At 36.3% G+C, this 21,043-nt stretch overlaps 1 protein-coding gene across 1 annotated transcript in view; it reads right to left on the reverse strand.

Moving 5' to 3' along the window:
- Window positions 1-21,043, reverse strand: part of LOC150084647 (32 kDa beta-galactoside-binding lectin-like) — an 81,109-nt gene that overhangs the window by 20,540 nt on the left and 39,526 nt on the right. The window contains 5 exon segments of the mRNA XM_090376528.1: window positions 9,095-9,169; window positions 12,100-12,421; window positions 13,411-13,499; window positions 13,827-13,955; window positions 20,260-20,467. Coding sequence (XP_090232654.1) covers window positions 9,095-9,169; window positions 12,100-12,421; window positions 13,411-13,499; window positions 13,827-13,955; window positions 20,260-20,467 — 823 coding nt within the window.

The raw sequence follows: 21,043 nt of genomic DNA on the forward strand, positions 1-21,043 counted from the left end.
TAAAGTGACAGAAGAAAAGCAATACTTTTTCATTGATGAAAAGAAAAAAAAAGAATAAAATAAATAATCTGCCAAATAGTGTGAAAATTAAAAAAATCATAAGTTTTCTGGTGACTGAAGGAAGTTTATCATCTAATTACAATTAGATAGTAAATTATGTTTAATCATTTTGTGAACTATTTTTGAGCATATGGTACTATAAAATTGGAATGGACTTGCATTATCCCAAAGTCTGCCTCTAAAGGGTAGAGAATGTTTTCTAACCAATGTTAATTGAGTGCTTGTTTATTTAAAAATAAGGGAACAATTTGAAGGTAAGCAATTCCATATTTGCATGATACTTGATTGCTGAGAGTAATATTTAGGAAACCAGGGGCAGTCCTAGGAACTGAAAGAGCTATAGCCATCTTTCCCAATGACCAAATTTTTTTTTTTTATTGCTACATGATTGAAGTTTAATAGCCCTAAATACTGCTTTATCCTCTCCCTTTAAAAGAAATCTTGGGATTGCCCCTGGGGGAAACATCTGCCTACTTTTGTTTTTTCATTAATAGTGTGCCATGAATTCACTAATCTTCTTTCCACATGTTATGTCCATACTTTGAAGTTACAGCTACACGTTTTGGCTGAATTTTTGAAGTCCTATTACTCAGTCAGTTAAAATGTTCATCTCTTCCACAAAGTCTGCTGTAAACTTAGTTTATTACTAAATTGGTGGCTTATTTACACCAAAGCTACCATTATAGGAATAAACACAAAGGCTATCAACCTTAGATGGGATGCTATTTAAATTTTAAAAAATAATATAATAAAATATCAATGTATACAGAAATGACATATTTAATAATATGTCATGATTCATGTAGGATTTTGAGCTAAAAAGCTCTTAAATACTTTATGTATATTTCACAGTAATTATGCTATATTTAGATAACTGCAATTTGCGGGAAAGGGCAACTCAACAATGTCAGTGATAACATCCACAGATATTACATCTGTGGATGTAATATCCAATTAAAAATGATTTTCATTGTCCTTTCATTTGATTTTCCATTATTTCATTGTTAATTAATATCAAAGCATATTAGCTCTGGTTAGTAATAAATGTAATCAGCTATAAATTAAGTTAATTTGTTATTAAGTAGCTTTTATTACTGCTGTTTTCTTTCTGTATCCTTTATGGTTAGATCTTGAATAAACCTTTTGAAACAGGTGTATGTACAGATGTAGTTTGTTTACTAAACACATTTTTCTCTTAATATTGAAACACTCTCCTCACAATTTACTTTACATGTAGAGTATTTTTTCTTTTTTTGCAAGTATACAAAAAAAAAATTTAATATATAACTGAAAAGAAAATCATTATATGGCACTGCTGTGCTAGCATATAGTGAACAAAATTATGCAGTAAAAAAAAAAAAATCAATTTTTCTGTCTTATTAAAAAAAAAGATAAGCGGAATTGTCAATTTATCAACTTTACCAATCAAAGTTAGTGAAACGTTTTTCCGAACATAAGTGTTTCTGGCTTTCGGGCCTAGCTGTTATAGTAAGGCCTAATACTAAATCTATACACACTGACCCTTACAGAATACTGTAGAGCCAGATGCCTTCGACAGTAAATAATGAATTTCATTCTCTTAGCTAGAGAATGAAAGGGTTCCTGGGGAACTTGCATTGCCAAATTTTCTGATGTTGCACTCTACCACAGATCGAGCTGTAAGGGCAAAGTACCCGTTTTTTATATACTGAAAACCCTAGAAGCTAGGTTTTTGAAAACCCTAGAAGCTGTTGGGTCACAAAAAAAAAAAATAAATAATTATAGCAATGGGATCTCAACTAAATATTGAGCAAAATGATGCTTTAGTCAAATTTAGTGCAATGGCTTATTGCTCATAACTAAAGTGACCGGATCCTTAGCATTCCAATGAGGGACATCTATGGGGGCATTTTTCACCCCCCCCCAAAACAATATACACATTTTAATTTTTTATATATAACAAATATTCATATAAAAATACAAATCAAATACATTGCCTTCTTCGAACTAAACTTAAAATAAAATATCAAACTCCTTAAAAAAACAAATATATCACACACACACACACACACACACACACAGGTGTTCAAAGAAAGTGCATCACCCCTTAAAATTATAATTATCAACCAAATAATGTAAGTATATGGCAATATTTCTTACTGATTGCATCAGATAAGATTGTCACACAAAGGTGATGATATAATATTGCATCAGCTGTTACTTTCACCTATATAAGCACACTTTGCAAGAGTTGCAGTCATTCCTTGCTGTGTCAGGATGGTGAGTTACATGCAGCTGATGCCATGAAGAAAGAGTGATATTGTTGCTTTACGTGAGGAAGGATGTTCTTCCCATCATATTGCTTAGCGTCTTATCAGTCAACAGTGACTAGATTTCTTTCCAAATTCAAGAATATTGAGTGTGCTGATAGGAAAAAATAACTGGATGCAAATGAGTATGCTAAAACAGGATTGCATTTTGAAGCACTTATGCCTTAAAAACCATAAAGCTTCTCTTTTCAGCTCAGACTGATGGGAAGAACATACAGGTGTGGTAGCAAGTGCAGTAACAATCAGAAGATTGCCTCTTCAAAAATGGACTTTTAGCCCATCATCCTAAGAAGCCCCTCCTCACACAAAAAATGAAAAAGGCCCAATTAATTTGGTAAAAGGAGCATGTCAAATGAACTCAAGCAGTGGAAGTCAGTTATTTTCTTGGATGAGAAGAAATTCAAACTGCATGGCTGATGGGAGACAAACAATTTGCTGTAGACATGGTGAAGAATACCATCCAGACTGTATGGTGTCTAGAGTGACATTCCCTACCAGCTAAATTATATGGGGGTGCATTTCGTATCATGGAGTAGGTCACCTGCAGTTTATAAGTAAAGTAAAAGTAAAGTGCAGCCATTATCAACCCACTGCAGGATGGAAGCCTCCTCAACAATTCATGCTGAGGGAAATGGACCATAATTTGCCACGCTGGTCCAGGGCGGGTTGGCAGATTGACTGTATTCATCAGTCAGGGGCTTGAACCCCGGTCTACTCAAAGACCGTGTGCTACTGCACTCGTGCTCCTGACCACTTGGCTACGGATGCAGTTTATAAGAGCTTCCATAAATGCCAATGGATACTTGGCTATATTGGAAGGCAAATTGCTGCCAACCATTACAGTCCATTTCAACCTGCCAAGTACCTGCATCTTTCAGGCGACTACTCCTTGTCATCAGGCAAAAAGTGTAAGTAGGCACTTCTGTAGTTACTTTAGCTTCATTTCTGCATTAGAGGTTTGACAGTAATGTGTTTACATTTGTTACAGGTGAAAAAATTGGTTGGAAGACCGGTCCATTACAACTGTTAGCTGGGCAGGAAACAGCCCGGACCTGAATCCTATAGAGAACTGTTGGCATCTTGTGGAATCTGCAGTTGACAGAAAGAAACCAAAGACCCTTTGCAAACTTCACGATAGTTAGTGTTTGGAACCACGAACTATCAGTTGATTATCTTCAGAAATTGATCTTGTCAATGCCTCAATGGTGTGCTTCTGTCATCAGGGCCAGAGGTGGTTCAACTAAATATTAATTTAACCTGACGAACTTTGTTTTCCATTTAAAATGATAAACTGTAGCAAATAGAGGGCTTCTGATAACATTTCAGCCATAATTGTAGTGTTTACCAAAACTGTTGTATAAAGGTTGCAAATGCTCATTTTGTAATATTTTAAGAGCACCTGACAAATATTACTTAGCTTTGTCTTAACTATTAATAAATATATCTTGTTTGTTTTTTTATATATATATATATATATATTTGTGATGCTAGTCATTAATGTAACATACCATCACGAAAAGGGGCTACACAAGGGTACACAAATAATTGTAATTAGAAGGGGAAATAACACCTATCATGTTTCGATTTTAATTTTTGTTTGGTGAAAAAAGGTCTAGGTTCTGTGAAATAATATACTTTTAACAATAAAAACAAATTAAATATTTGTTCCGCTGAGTGAATTTTTCTTAATAATCCTTGTTATTTGCTATTTCTTTAGTATTGCTTTCAGCGTTTCTACTGTCAGTTGTTTTTGTTGACATAGACAGCGTATTTACTTCCCAAAAGCTGTTTCCATTAGTTCCCAGAAAACAATGCAAATGATTTGCATTGTTTGCCATAAGTATGGAGGCTACATGTCCAACCCCAGACAGTTTGCAGTGTGGGGAAAACCCTGAAATCTACCGGGACTCTCCCGCATAACCCCAGGGTTTCTCTCTCTCAGCATAAGCCTCAGGCTTCCTTACACCATATGGCTAATAAGAGACATCTGGTCACTTTACTCATAACCGAAAAAAAACTTGGCACTCAAGTTGTTTCAATTGTTTTCAAGTAGAAAAGTTAGTACCACGGCAACTCATTCTGAAGACAAAGTTCGGTTTGCTGTAACCAGTACGGCCATCGTATTAATTAAGCAATTAAAATTCTTCTGGCTTAAAAATAATTTGGACAGGGTAGTCCTCCAAACTCAATATAATTAGGTGCTTTTGCATATATACAGTGTTTCAACTAAAACTCACCGGGGTATATCTTGCTTATTTTTAGGTTATTTGTCGTCTGCACCTTTGTCATATTCAGGCTGAAATTGTACTAAGTATCGCAGTTTAGATTTTATGATTTATATTTAAATTTTGCCTAACCAAGATTTTCTGAATGGGAAAATTGTTCCCGTTCTCGGTTTAGTCTAAAAAAATCAGCGTACTTCTGAAACGAACGTAAACCGATTCTATTTTAGGAAAGAACAAACGAACAACGGTTCGGTTTTCTGTCTGTGACGGTCGCTTTTCGATTGGCGCGTTTACCTGTATCGAACAGTGAGGCAGCAAAGCGTCGCATCTCCTCTTGCAAATAATCAAAAAATAACATTCAAAAGAATTATTTTTTTAAATATTCTAGGATGAGAGAAACAGGGCTGCTCTTATCCGCAATTGTATTGATTACTGACTCGGTGATCAATGAAATTAGTTATGTTAGCATAAAGAAATCAATTTTTTTTAATGGTGAATTGATTATATGAAGTTTGTTTTTAAAACGCTAGGAACGCAGTAAATCTAGTCTGTTTTCCCTAGAAAGTTCGGAACGAGATTTTAATTAGAAAAAAAAAGTAGTAATTGAATGTGATAGGAAACTAAGGGCAAGTCATTAATTCGAATTGATCAGCTAAGCTGTATGGAAGAATTTCTGAAATGCTAAGGAAAACCCATTTTGTTAGATTACAGTATAACATATTCCACTTAGATATTAGTGAAGTAAGACAGTTTTTGGATCTTATATTTTCTCATTGCTTCGTTGGCAATTTGGGAAATAAAATAATACCGTACACCAGGACAACTTTGTGACAGCTACGCCGCGTGACTTATTTTTGATTTTACCGGGCATTCTTCAATCCGTCGGAGGGCAAAATTATCCCCAGCATTTTTACAGTTATTGCTTCCATCTGTTGGAACTGTTAAAACTACTAGCACAACCTTCAAGCTGCCTAGTGCAGCCATTGTGTGTGTCGCTTGTGAATATCATTTTCAGGAAGCTGTTGAAACTTTGTTTTGATACAGAAAAACTCCAACTGCAGTGGATTTAAAAGTGAGTTTATTTTAATACATGTTTTGTGATAATTTTGTAAAAAGTAAATTTTAAATAAGTGTTTATTTACTTTATTTTTCGTGAAAATAAGTGGAACGTAAACGTATGGAGTACAACATTGTGACAGTTAATGGCGGTGTCACAAAATTGCACCATGATATTTCAACACTTGCTTTTATTGTATTTTACTATATTTATAATAATAATTTCTGTTTTAGAGTATAAAATGCCCGGAAAATGCAGAAGGAAAGTTGGATCACGTCAGTATCGAAATTATACTGATGCTACGCTGACAGCACCCCTTAATGAAATTTAAATCAAATATCCTTACCGAAAGCAGCTGGAAAGTAAGTTTCAAGAAGTTTGTATCAGTAATCTGTTTTAAAATTAGAAAAATAATTTTACACTACGTAATTAATAATTTTATACTAATAAATAATTTTATTTTTTAGGTATGGGATACACCAGAAAATATGGTTAAAGCTGAAAGGGAAACATGCCACCCCAGGACAAACTGTTTTTAGTGAAACAGAGGAACAGGCTTTAGTTTCTCATTGTATTGTGATGTCAAATTATGGTTTTCCTCTGACAAGATTCGACCTGAGGTGCATAGTGAAATCCTATCTGGGCCGTACAGTGCTTATTTTTAGAAATAATTTTCCACGAGTTGACTGGCAAAACTCCTTCATGGGTCGCCATAAAGTTCTTACGCAAAGATTTGCTCAAAATATATCAATTGCAAGAGCAGCAGTTGAGGATGTTAATTTTTTTTTGACCACTTGCAAGCAGAACTTGGAGTTCCAAGTGCAAATATTTACAACTACGACGAGACGAACCTCAGACGACCCAGGCTCTTGCAAAGTAATCACAAAAAGTTAAAAAAAAAAATACCCTGAAAAAATTAGGAACTCCACAAAAGCTTGCACTTCCATAATGTTTTGTGGGAATGCAGATGGCCAGCTTGCTTCACTTTATGTGAACTACAAGTCCAAGCATTTGTGGAATACATGGACTGATTCTGGTCCTGCAGGTGCAAGATCTAACTGCACTCCTTCTGGATGAAGTCACTACAATACGTTCGAGGACTTCACCAATTTAATGCTTCCTATTCTGAGAAGAGAGAGGAACCCAAAGTGATAATTTGAGCTTGCATCTGAACATTGAAGTTATTCGACAGTGTGAGGAACACAACATTCGATTTATAGCACCGCCGCCGAACGCTACACTTGCTGCAACCGTTAAATGTTGCGTTCTTTCGGCCACTGAAGAGAAATTGGAAGGCCATTTAACCGAATGGAAGGAGTCGGTTGTTGGAACCAGGAGCGTCACGATACCTAAGCAGGAATTTCCAGCTTTGCTTAATAAGCCGGTAGAAAAATTAGAGGTGAATGGGGGAAAGAATATAAGTTGCGGATTCAGAAAATGTGAGATTTATCCTCTAAATAGAGAAGCGGTCCTGAATCGGCTATGCAGTCGTGTTCAGGAAAACGAAACAATTCGACAGAATGTGACAGCTTCGTAGAGTACCTTGTTCGAAAGACTATAGTGACTGAAAAAAGGCAAACGAAAAAGAGAATGGTTAATGTCCCACCAGGCAAAAGCATATCAGAGTTGGATCTACAGAGTGCGTCAGATGAATATTCCTGCGCCGCTCGAAACCAGCACAAATAATCCGAAGAACTCGGGTCGTAAAATTTGTAAAATCGAAACTTGTGATGCAGATAGTATAGTGTATGCAGAATCAGATGACAACTGGGAAGAATCTGAGTCTGAAGTCCAGCACACACCTGACATGCCCTTCAGTGAAGAAGAAAGTTATTGAAAGCTATGTTGTAGCTTATGAGGGAAAATATTATCCGGGAACAATAACTAAAATTAGAAAGAAAGGGACACTAATCAATGCAATGGAACCAGCAGGTAAACACTGGAGATGGCCTGCGGAAAAAGACGAAATTTGGTACGAAGACAAGGAGATTTTACATACAAAAGCGCGTAAGTATTAATTATTATTATTATTATTATTATTATTAATAATCATATGGTGCAAGGAAGCCTGAGGCTTATGCTGCACCAGAAAAAAAAAATTCCCAAGTTACCCTGTGAGAGAGAGAGAAGTAGAAGGGAATCACCAAGAAAGAGAAGAATGATGATATCCAGCTCAGGACCCTGGGTGTGCCAAGCCCATACTCACCAGATGTGAGCCCCCGGGGTTATAGAGGGGGAAGCGAGCAATTTGATGTTCCAGAAATAACCCAGTTGTTTTCGAGGTAATGAAATGTGTACCAACTGCTTTGAAGGGTTTCTTTTTGTTGTTTTTAGTAAAGTTTCTACCCTATATTCTATTAAAAAAAAAAAAAAAAGTTTGTGCTGAAGTACTGTAAACTAACATTAATAAAATTCATGACATTGTTCCATCGAAAATACCGAATGATTTGCTTCCGTTTATCCTTTAATTGTCCTAAATTAGTCATTTATAGTTACAACACTGACAGATGTTGAAACAAAGGAGTGATAGCAGAATGTTGATTGTCACAAAGTTGTCCTACAAAGGAGTGTAACATTGTGACACTTAATTTCTCAAATTCTAATTGTTCTAATGCAAATTTGTAAATAAACGTAATGGTATTCAGAAGATGAGGTAATTATACCCATAATCAGAATACCATTTCCGTTTATACTTACATGTATTTATTTTTAGAAAACAGCAAAAAGTTTTAAAGTTGTCCTGGTTTACGGTAAAACAAATGAAATTTTTCATTAAACTGTCGAGATTTTCCCTCTGAGAGGAAAAAGGCTTATTAATAAATACATGGAGTGTGTTGTTTAAAAACAGGCTATCTTCAGAATTGCTTGCCGCACACGCTCTCAGGAAATACCAAAACTGATGCTTCGTAAACACGACCAGAGGAATTATTTCTGATGTTTTATTTTTTTTTTAAATTTACACTGCTACTATGCCTTTCACAGTGCTCGAGATATCACAATGATTATAATCACTGTCCTCCCCCCTCCCCTGGAAAGTGCTCAGGTTCGAATCCCATCAATGACGCGAAAAACTTTTGTACTGGCTGTATTTTTAATATAACTCCGTAGCTGAATTAATCGACCTCAGTTTTTTTGTGTGCGTTCCTTACACATTAGTATCTAATGTAATAGGTTACGGCTGAGAAAGTGAATTGGACTGATCCTGGGAATAAGACCTTTGTAAAATAAAGTTGTGAATAAGGTGTTACGTGTGAGCATGATTAGGTTAGTTGGCTCTTTAATTTCGGAGACGTTAATGTAATGCTTCGAATTGAGGTAGCCAACACTAATAACAGTTTATGGATAAGTTTCAATAATTTGGAGATTGATTTCTCAATAAAGAAAACTTTGATTGTATAATACCATACGCATGGCAATGAACAAAATTATATTTCAAAACTTACGGGATAAAACTTTTCCACTAACGAGTTCCTGAAGTCCCTTTTATTTTCGTCTCCGCAACCGGGTGGCAGTTTGTCCTATAAATAAAAAAAAAAAAAAAGTAATTTGACTGACTAATTTTTTTTTTTTAATATTTTAAGAAAAATTAAAGTTTGTTTACCGATAAAAATCAAAATAAGTCATTGGAATGGAGAATCATTACTCAGTTTCGATTCACTTGAATTCGAAATAAGATCATACACAATGCTGATATATTCAATGAATGACTGGTTTCTTCGTTTTTGTATGCCAAAAGATAATCTAGTAATCTTGGGATACAACAAAAATATAAGACGTGAAATGCTGGCATTCCGCCCTTGTAGTGAATGGCAATTAATTTCTTAGTTAACTAATGGAGCCCAGTGTAATCTTACTATAAAGATCTTTACACAACTAAGTAAATCTTAGGCTGTGTTCACACACGCGGCACTGAAGTGGATGTGGCAGTGTTTATTTCTCCAACCAATAAAACTAAAGACCTTTCACACCTCTAGTGTCAACTGGTTGGTTACTTGAGGTAATAGCACTGCCGCATCTGTTTCAGTGCTGCGTGTGTGAATACAACCTTAAATGTAAGGTAAGTGTTTAAAGCAGTGGTTTCCAACCTTTTTTAATAATGGCACCCCTAAGTCATTTATTTTATTTTGGGGCACCCCTACTCAATTTTCTGCCTGTTAGATCCGATTCTCTCTGTATGTAGTAGCAGCAGTGGCATTTGATGTAAGAAAGCAAGTGTATGAGCTTATGCAGCATCAGCTAAAAAAAAAAAAAAAAAAAACACACCATTCCCTCCAAATGCCTGTCCAGTTCCTCCTTAAATTTATTCAACCTATCAACTTCCACAACGACACATGGAAGTTTGTTCCAGCAATTAACCACCCGCTGGCTAAAGGCAAATTTCCGCACATCTAATCTACATGTCTTTTCTTAATTTGAATTTATGCCCCCTTAGGTTCGTAATCTGAACAAGTGGAAGGAACCCATCAGAATTCAGACAAAACCCATTCAAGACCTTATATACCTCAATCAGATCACCGCGCAGGTGCCTAGTCTCCAGCCACTGCAATTTGCAGAACTTAAGCCTCTCTTGGTAAGAGGATCCCTTCATTCCCCTCTGTGTGTGTGTATATATATATATATAAAAAATATTAAAAAAATATATAGAGGTACTAAGTAAACATCAATTATAGATTACCACAAAGTTAAAAAGATACTGTAAACCTTTTTATAATGAAATAAACATATTTAAAAAAATAATAATGTTTAAGTAACTTAAACCCAAATTACATGGCACCTCTGTAATGTTGTTGTGGCACCCCGGTTGAAAAGCACTGGTTTAAAGTATTTATCGTTAATGTTTTCAGCCTGAATGTAAACCGTGTACAATAAAGATCATTTATATACAGATTTCTCCTAGTCCTCTCGATACAGTAGCTCCGAGAAATAAACGCTTAGGAAATTGTCTGAATCAATTAAGTGTAGAAGTACCTGAGAAAATACAAAAATGTTTCTAATATTAAAATGGGAATAGTCTTGTTTGAAGATGACACACTATGTTCAAGCCCCTCTAATAATTGTAGGACTAACTTTCCCTTCAGCGATTTTATCATGCATAGGATTATAGGCATAACAAGAATCTTACTATGGTGAGTTAGGATTTTTTGTCATAAAATTTGTTTGTCATACTCTAAACGATATTTTTTAAACAAAGGCCAACTTAAAAGCAACAGAATGAGGGTTTGAATGCCAATCCTCTACGTACTCTGCTATCTATGAGGATAGCACAAAATGGTATGTTATTGATTAAAGGACAGCCTTATATTTAATTTAAAATTCCGCATCAGTTTGGAATACATCTGCACCTTGAGAAAAATACAATTCTACAAAAGCCAGTTCTACTGCAAAGTTTTCAGTGAAAAATGTAGTTACTCACATACTGCATGACGTACTTTAACCTTTGGAACCCCCCCCCCACCTAATATGTCATAGCAACAACTTGACTTTCATTATTATAGAATAAATTATTATTGAACATGTTTTGTTCGTAGTGAACTTTAAGTCGATAATTATTATAGAATAAAATACCTCATTTTTGGGATAAGAACTTTCCTTCAAATCACAAACAAAATTCTTTGGAACATACAAGAGTTTGTCACTGTCATGCAGAACGTTCAACGTTGTTTCTTTCCAATAATCATGTACATTTTATTTGGCTGCCAGTTCCACAAACAACTCAATCGTTTCTTTTACCTGAAATGCTGGATGCACAGTATTCAGACTCCTTTCACGAGTTCTTAGTCTGTTCTATTCAGAGACCTGTCGTTGAAATCGCACGATGATTTACAGTTAAATTAATTCAGAGAACTCTAAGCTAAGAGAATTGCGAATGTAGGGGAATGCAACTGATGGTAATTACCTCTTTCCGAGATTCTTAATGTATGTTCTTCTAATCAACGATTTTCATATGCTGCATTAATTTCGCTATTTGCTGCAAAGTTTAAGATGAATTTAGAAGCCGTACCACTAACAATATAAGTTAACACGTAAGAGCAAGTAAGAAAATCTGTCTAGAATCAACGAAACCTGGATTTAATTTCTGGTACATTAATCTATATCATAAATGCTGTTGATAAATGAATACGAACTCTTATGCATAAATTGAGATAAATGTCATATCTGAAAATGCGATTTAATCGGATCTCGCTGTCAAACAGAGAAATTACTTTATTTCCTTCCAAAAATAGCCGATTTAAATACTAATATCAGAAACTTAAAGCTGCGCGTACATGAAGTTTTTCATACAGTATACAGAAAACTTGAACTGCAGTTGTGGCATGTTAGAGCCGTCACCTTTTTAAGATGGAAATTTTAAAGCTCGTTTGTACAGCAAGTTAAATTACTTATATTCTTAGTCAATCTCTGCTCGCATCATCTTCGATTGTTAACTGTAGTAACGAAATATTCTTACCAAGACTGAATCTATAAAGATGTCTTCTGTATTCAGATCGCCTTCTATGAACAATGTGCATGCTGTTGTCATATCCTGACGATGAGGGAACGAAATGAATTCCTTGCCATTGACCCAAGTTTCAAAAGAATCTTTAGCAGCCGCTATTACTAGTTTGAAGCTTTCGCCCTCTTTGAAAGGCATCTCTCCCTCACTTTCTTCCTCAGCCCATTGATCGTCGATACGAGAGTTACGCACTACTACTCCGTCACCAATACGGGGATTAAAATGTAAAACAACATCGTCGGATTTCCCCGGACCACACTGCAAGTTGATGATAAACCTAAATGAAAAATAATAAGTTGCTATATAAATACATCATAGTTAGTAAATATCAACTAATGTTTGGGTTATTAAAAAAATATTAAACAGATCTTTCAAAAGTTAAAGAATTTTATTCTGAGGGATTTATTTACTTTTTTTTTATTAAGCATTAAGTTTTTGGATTTATAAGTATTAGAAACCAGGGAAAGGAATAAAGTAGTTTCTCTACTAAGCATATTTTTCTACCTAATTCATAAATGATTCCTGGAATAACTACTTCCAGGAATTTCTGTGGCAATAGGCTTACATCATAGCTAAATCCCCTATGGTAGCGTAGTAGTTGCGTCCCATGTTATCTGCTCGGAAGAGCGAGTTTCGATACCTGTCCCAAACCGGGAAATTTATGCACACTTCGAATTGGCTATTAAAAAATAAATAATTCTGTTTATACTCCGGGACGACCAAACGATCAGGGGAGTTTACAAGATACACAGAATATAAGAAACAGCACCGTATTCAGCAGTCACGGGCTTGAACCCCGGTCACTCAAGGCACATGTACTTATGCACCCGCGCGCCTGACCACTAGGCTACGGCGGCCCTCATAGCAACTAATTTTCATTTATTACATTATCTTTTTTATTACATCTCGAATCGTCACTCTTTTCTCAAACTTGAAAAGAATCGAGTCGTTGGGGTGGTCAAACAGCCAAAAAAAAAAAAAAAAAGTTTACCAATAAGCAAAAACAGCATATTATTCCAAATTATATAGTTCACTAAACAATGAAACTAGTACGGAGCAGTACAGCCAGTATGGTTAATCGAAGCCCAATATAATAACTTTAAAAAACTAACAAAAAATAATATTAGCCCTAAGACTCAACACTTCACTTCCTACTATCAATGCATCCAATACACTACATAGGTCATGCCGAATATTTAGTCTCTCCAACTCTTCCTCTAAAATTAAAACAATTTAAAATCGTGCGGGGGGGGGGGGAAAGCTTACCTGTCTGCACCAGATGGTACTGCACCTTTGATAAAGATCATATCCCCGACCTTGATGTTGTTCGGAATGCTGAGTCTTAAATTCTTCGGCTGAAAAATAAATGAATAGCGTATGAATTAAGGAAATATTGGAATGGTTTTTGCGAGTTTGACGTTCATGCGCTTGATTCTAAAATTTGCACATCAAAATCACTCCGATATAGCCATGAGTATTCCACAAAATGCTTTAAACTGTTTTGATCAATCGAAGCGACTTTACTCAATTAGTGATAAGTTCTTGATTTCAATTTGCTTCATAAACTGATAATTAAAAAAAAAAAAAAAAAAAAACAAATGCCCGAAACAAAATACGTGTTTCCATTTAAAAGCTTACTATTAATCATTCATTGATTCTTACTATCTTCTTAAAATACTTACTATCGTCTCGATCGGGATGTCAATGGCACGTATGATGACGTCCCCGCCAATCGCCAAATGGGTGACATTGGCAAGCGGTAACCCCTCTCGATGATTGAAGCTCGTGGAGGCGTTGCCGTTGACCTCAACCTAAACAGTAAAGTTCAGATTTAGTAAAGAAATTTGGGGTAAGTCCTATAAATTAAAGCACGACCAGAACGAACACATGCTGAATTACTACGAGCTGGCGATTATTGTAGTGATGTTCGTTGATTGGTGACTTGTAACGGCATGTGTAGCAGTAGTGTAGAAAGATAAAAAAAAAATTCAAATTATTTTAATGGCGCCATAGCGTGTCGCTTATATCCCTCTGGTTTATCTGCAGGGTATGTTTTCACTAGCCGATTTGTACGGGCATGAAAAATACATAATGACTCACTGAGATAGCCAACTACAGCCTCGATTGAAAAGGACTGGAAATTTCTCCAGTCGTCAGGAATAGAATTGAGATTTCTCCAAAGAGTTGCAGAACTGCGGTGTATCGTACTGGCTAAGCTGCATAAAGGACGGCATAGAAAAAAGCAGGCAACGACACTGTTGCATTTTTTTTTTTTTTTAATATAAAAGTCGCGTTTCATTACCGATTTAAAAATCAACTTTCATCACATAATCGGAACATCTGTCCTTTCAGCGAAACTAGCTTAACATGATATTATTCTATTAAATTCATAGAAAGTTCCTTTAGTCTCATAATGTACAAATTTGTATGATTAAATGAATTAAAAGCAAAGCTTATTTATATCGATTTGCCTTTCAAAGCCGTATGGTTTAGTTTAAAAGATACTCAAATCAAAGATAATTATAGGTTAATTTAAAATATTAACATCCCCTTTGAGGAAAGGGCGCATTCTTGCCAAAGTTCGTGATTAAGAACTGCTACAAAGCTGCTAAAAGTTTCCATTACGTTAGTAAATAAGATCTAGCCAACTTAACCTATTCTAGTTTAGCACAATGAATTAGTTATTTAATAAAGGCATATATAATTTAAAAAAAAACTATAAATATTTAAGGGCAAAGGCCTCATGCTACGAGGTTGAATGACTAATTTGTAGGTTAGTGCAAATGCATCATATTGTGAAGTTATACTTCATAACTGGGTTATCACTATTGCAACACCAGTTGTACCTGCCCACCCACCGAAGAGAAATCACTTGCTTTGCTGTAACCACGGCTCACAAGAAGGTTATCAGGTAAATAGTATTTTGTTAATAAAAGAATTTTCACGTGCTTTCGGGAGTTTAAATTTGTGCACCAATAAAACAATGGGGAAACAATGAAAATGAAGGCACCTATATGAAATGTCGTTCGTTAAGATAATTTTTCTATATCATTGTGGGACTTTGGATTTACATGAATAGCAAATTGCTCTCACAGTGGACTAAACAGTCAATATTATCAAATATAGTTAGTGCAAAAGAATTTTCATAGAACCCGAAACAAATGTCTAATAAAAATCATTTTGGCTAATCGACTTCAGAATACAAAATGTCTTATCGAAAGGAAGAACCGTGCAGTTCTGTCCTATTCAGCGATGTCAGAGATAATAGAAGTTTGTTAAAGGGTTTTTTGGATTAATTTTCACAAAGGGCTGTTTAGTCATTGCATTCTACAAAAACATCTTACTTACGCTTGAACTGTTTTCTTTTCTTTGGAGAGTTTGAAGCAATATGGTCACTCCCGTGCTGACTTAAGCGTTTATATTTTTCCAGAGTCGTATTACGTGTGAAATCCACATTACTCGTAAAACTGACAGCAGACGGAGAACTTCTCTGGTTACCCAGTGGACCACAGTAATGAAACCTTTGCTTAACTTCTCATTGCTCACAAATGACGAATAAGCAAGACTTTCTTTCATATACGTGGGTAAGTTTTCTTTAACATTATAAAGATTTGTAGTTCAATTTAAACAACTCCTAACAGGGGAATTCGTAGCTAGGTGACGATAGCTTGTTTTCTGGCGCATTGTCATCTCAGGCCATGTTACGCCAAGTCCAAGACAGTTAACAAGTGATATGTAACCAAGAAAGGTTACCGGGTCAAAAATACCCAAAGGAAGCGCTAGACAACGTACAATAAAAACATACAACTAAACAAAAGTTGTATAGATACATTAAAATACCCAATTAATTTTATTTTCCATGAAAATAAAATTAAAATACCCAATTATATACGATAATACATGTTTATAGTTTCTAAAGACTGGAAAATTTCCGACACTTGGTCATTGTTTGTTTGTTTTTTTTTGTAGTTGTTAGCGCATAGGCTTCTGTGGCCATAATGCACCTCCCAAAGTTTTTACAGTACTTTGATCCAAGCCCGAGGCGGGAATCGAACCCGCGACCTTTGGGTTATGGCAGGCACTTTACCAACCCGGTCGGCTTGGTCATTGTCGAATAAAATTCGAGTATATGGTTTCAAATCGGCAAAAGAGCTAAAACATAAAGTGTGAACAAATAAAATCCGGCTATTCAGTTAAAACGTGCCTGATTGTTAGAATCGTCACAACACAATGGGGAAAGGAATGCGAGATGAATTTGTCCTATGCAGAGCTGAGCTAGAGTAATCCCCTCTTCGTGATTCTGCGCAGAGTAGAATGCTATGCTTTGGTTACATCCTTTGTTTGGTATAATTTGTTTGTAGTCTTTATTCCATGCATCTTGCTACTAGGAATATAGTACTATTTGCCTGTAGTCTTTATAGGGACTGGCTACGATTATTTGTGGCAGCTGGTGATTTGGCTGCAGTATCAGCCAAATATTTCCCGTAATCCCAATGTGGCTAGGAATCCAGCATAAGGGGATATCATGTGCACATTTAGATCGTGTATCTTCTGCTGACCCCGCGACAGAACTGGATGAGTAGCGTATTTCATCACTGACAAAGCTTGTAATACATTCAAAGAATCTCTGTATATATATAACTAACAGTTGTTATTGGCAAGTTCTTATGTGATCCAAGGCTATCTGTACAACATGCAGCTCTGCAGTGTGTATGTTGCAGAGACTGTTCAGATAGAGCAGTATCTGCAAAGACAGCAACACATGCCACAAACGATTTCCACTTATAGCCATCTTTGTGAACTTGCAAGAAGTGAGAATGACTGAATAGAGCTGAAAGTAGACGGAGTATCAGACTTCATCCAGTTAATAAGGGTGAAGTCGCATGTTGGCACTTAAACATGCCAGGATTGAAAACCTGGCATGCTTAAGGAGCTCCTTAGTGATAGGGCATCTTGTCTATTGTGATGTTAAGCTCTGAGTAGCTGTTGTGCACCTAATATCGAATGGACGATTGGCGACGAGTGTTGAAAATATTTCCCATCGTGGTTCAAAAACCGATGTCCATGTGGGGTGGTCTTGCAGGGAATTCAGCTTAAAATCATACTGTTTTCGTCGAAGCCGCAAGGATCGTTCTTTTGCTTCCACATATACTTTGAACACGAAATTCTCCTGAATGCACCAGTAGTAACATGAATAGCCTGATGATGAATGGAGTCAAACCACCGAAGGACACTATTTCTGACGGACGCATATACCCGAGACTCAATTTAATTTTGAATGCACACGTGCATGATACAAATACGAAGGAAAGTGCACGTGTGCGTCCCCGGGAAGCAGACAAGAACGCGAGTAGATGTAGTGGTCATTTGAACGAAATTTCTCCCATGATCCTTTGCGTGTGTCACCAGCGGTGACATTGGCTGTCATGTACGGCTATTTCGATTTACAGCTGTTTACTACTTGCGATTTTAGCTCTTAATAGAGCTCGTCAGACACTTCAAGAAGATACTATTCAGAGATCACGCCTCAGGATGAGTTCAGTATCTTGTGGGATGTTACCATAATTGGCATTCCTATATAGGTGCCTCGGAGGAGCAGGAGCTGTTCTAAATGTTTACCACATTTGGTTTCATGAGAATGTCCCCGGCACGTGGCGGCTCAACAGATTTAGGCGAGTCTGCCAAACCTTTCTGAATAAAGGGTCACATTTTCTCTATAGGTTTCTCTCCAGTAAAATGGATTGTCGGGTATCTAGGTGCTAATTGATCGGTTTCAGCTTTGGGCCTCTTTGCTGAAGTGGTGGTATCTGTATCAGTGCCATTTTCTGGTAGGGACGGTGTTGGAATTCCCAGAAGAATTGCTTACATTATCAGGATTCATAGTGGGAATTATTTCGGTTCAGTGTCCAGACTCCCCACGGAGCTCAGATGGGACGCCCACTACCCGCCAAGCAATAAATGCACTTGGTAGGACACTAGAACTAAATAGACGCCATACCCATCAGCCTATGACACTGACAACCCTTGAAGGCAAACCCACTAGACGAGTATCCTAAACCACTCACCCGTCTTGTCGAAGAGGGGAGCCCTAGTGGTGTGCTGAAGCTGTTTCCTGTTCAACCTTTCCGAGTTTCCACGGATCGCAGCACACAGGCAAACACGCCAGATTCCTATGATGTTAGCCTGGAAAGTAGGCTGTAGCCTCTGGATTCCAGTGATACTAATCTACAGTACCAGCACATACTAGGTGTGCACGTCGAGAGGCATGCCTAGGTAACCTCACTACTGTTCAGCGTGTTCGAAGACGATGCAAATGAGTTAGTTTATTAAAAAGCATATATTTTCTATGCAATTTACATATGCGGGATAACTTTTTTTTAAATGCGTAAAAAAAGTTGCAATTAGTTTGCAAACACGTCAAATTATTTCAATCCGAGCATTAATGCACAGATATGAAGTTGAAACTCAATTCATTTTCTATGGAAAACAGTAAGTCTTACCTTAAAGACAGTACTATGTAGTGGCAGATTTAAGCATAAGCGGCTTTTTTAGAGTCTCAGAATTTAGTATCACCCCCTCCAAAATTAAATCTAAGGCAGATGTCAAGGGTTCACATACTCTATCGATGTTCATTAACAATATATTTCAAAGTTAATTTGTTTAAAAAAAAAAGTTAACTTACCTTGTGTTTTGTAAAAGTGTATATAATGGTTTATCTTATGCCATATGGGGGGGGGGGGAGATTCCCAAAGTATCCTATACTTTCTGGTCCAGAAAGTGCTAAAGCCGTTATTGGCAATACTACCTTAGTTCCTTGAGGGGAATATTTTGTTTACAAGGTTCTTGAATCTGTGCATGCCAGCCCCTGTAAAGCTGTCATCTTTGGTATACAGAGAATATATGCGGGAAAAGTCAACAGTAAAAAAAAAAAGAAGTCGCGTTCGGTGTGCTACTTGTTAATAAAAAAGACAGCAGATGTATAATGGTATTATTGCCTTATACTCTTTGCGCCATTGTGACCCTGTTTCCCAGCGATCAATAATTCAAAACATCGATGCATGTTTTTTTTTCTTTAAAACAAGCATTTCAATAAATTTTTGAAAATTTATTTTAGCATCTACCTTTTAAATTAGACTCTAGAATACTCTAGATTTATTTTAAAAATCTGAGTTTATGGTTTTAGTAACTGCCACGAGCTCAAAACAGTTGTTTTGGTGGATAAAATCCAAGTCACGAAAACCCGCGTATATAATAAAAAATACTATATTATAGTGCAGTTTTTAAATAACTTGGTCGAAACGTGTTCGCATGGTTTAACCATTTATTATAGTTGATTATTCATAAGTGTAAGCAATTGCTATTTTCTCTTCTCACACTTGAACTGTATTTGCATCATACTCTACTCTACTTTCAATATTCTGAGTGTATAACGACTGTCAAAACTTGTGGAATTTGAGCAGCGATCAATTAACTAATTTATGTAAACTTTGTAGAAAATAAAACTCAGAAACAACCACTGGAAAGATCCTTAGGGTCCTTCATACATTTTACTGCTTTTGTTTTTATTAATTACAGTGAGAAGTGTGAAATTCTGAGTAACATATTAAAATAAACGATGAGCAATAAATACCGAGCCTATCAAGCATTTCCTGCATGAATACACCCAACACGTCGTTATACTTATACACTGCTGACTGAGTAACCGTTCCTGTAGCTATTTAAACTTTTTTCTGCAATGCTGGGAAAAAAAAACATTATCACGCTACCCAAACAGAAATATAGGCACACAGGTTATATTAAGTTAAGAAAAATTAATTTACGTTTGTGTTATCGGTAATTTTATATAGTTACTCTAATGTCAGGAGAGCACATTGCTTTCCTTAAAGATTTAATGTTTCCACTATCAAACATTGGAATCTCGACGGTTGCCAAACGTAAGTCAATACTGCAAAAATAAACTGTTTTATAAAATGCTTCCAAGAAATAAGGGTTAATCTCTTTTCATACTGACCATGATGAAGAAAAAAAAACTTTCAAACAATAAGGAAAAAAAAATTGCTTAATATCGAATATGCTTTAAGTAAATCAAACATAAGATTGAGTATATTTTCTCACATCGTAGGTGTCCATGTAGGCCGTGATAACCAATAGGAAAGGGGAAGCACTGGAGAACGGGAAGTCGCCATCCCTCTCCTCCTCACCCCACTCGCCGTGGGAGCGGGCGTTTCGTATAACCAGTAGGTCCTGTCCAAACCGGGGATTGAAGTGGAAGAATATGTCCGCAGTCTCGGGATCCGCCCCACGCTGTAGGTTGACCTTAAACCTGTTAAGAAAAAGAAACCATGAAAGTATACTCGCGTGTCAAAAAATTAATGCATCTACCTTTCTAAGATGAGCTATTTAAAATCATTCCTTTAATTATGTCTGACATTCAAATTGATGGAGAATCAGTAGCTCCAGCGTGGAATGATTTTTAAACTGCACTTAATTTCAGTTACTCTGGCATTATTTTAATAGCCCCCAAGCGTATGCTTATATCTTGTGTGCGCGCGCGCATGTTCATAGGCCGGTTTGAATGTTGTGCTGGCTGAAAACTCAGGCATAACTCACCAGGGGAACCCTGCTCCCTCCGCCTGAGATCGGCTAACTGCAGCCTCAATTGAAATAAACTTCAGAAATTCTTCCAGTTATCGAATCCGAATTAGGCCAAAAGAGTAACAAGTGATGTATCGCTAAGTTGTCACGGAGGACCTGCTCTAGCATTACAGTACTTTGTTTTTATAAATTCTACCATCAAATAACCTCATGTTTGTATTTAATGAGGTATCTGATATTCATAATAATATCATATTCCATTTATTTTAATTATGGCAGCATGTATTACAATTCTCTGGTCATA

This window comes from Mastigoproctus giganteus, chromosome 6 (assembly GCF_048544385.1).
Source record: "Mastigoproctus giganteus isolate SK-2022 chromosome 6, ASM4854438v1, whole genome shotgun sequence".
In the NCBI taxonomy this organism is placed as follows: Eukaryota; Metazoa; Arthropoda; class Arachnida; order Uropygi; family Thelyphonidae; genus Mastigoproctus; species Mastigoproctus giganteus.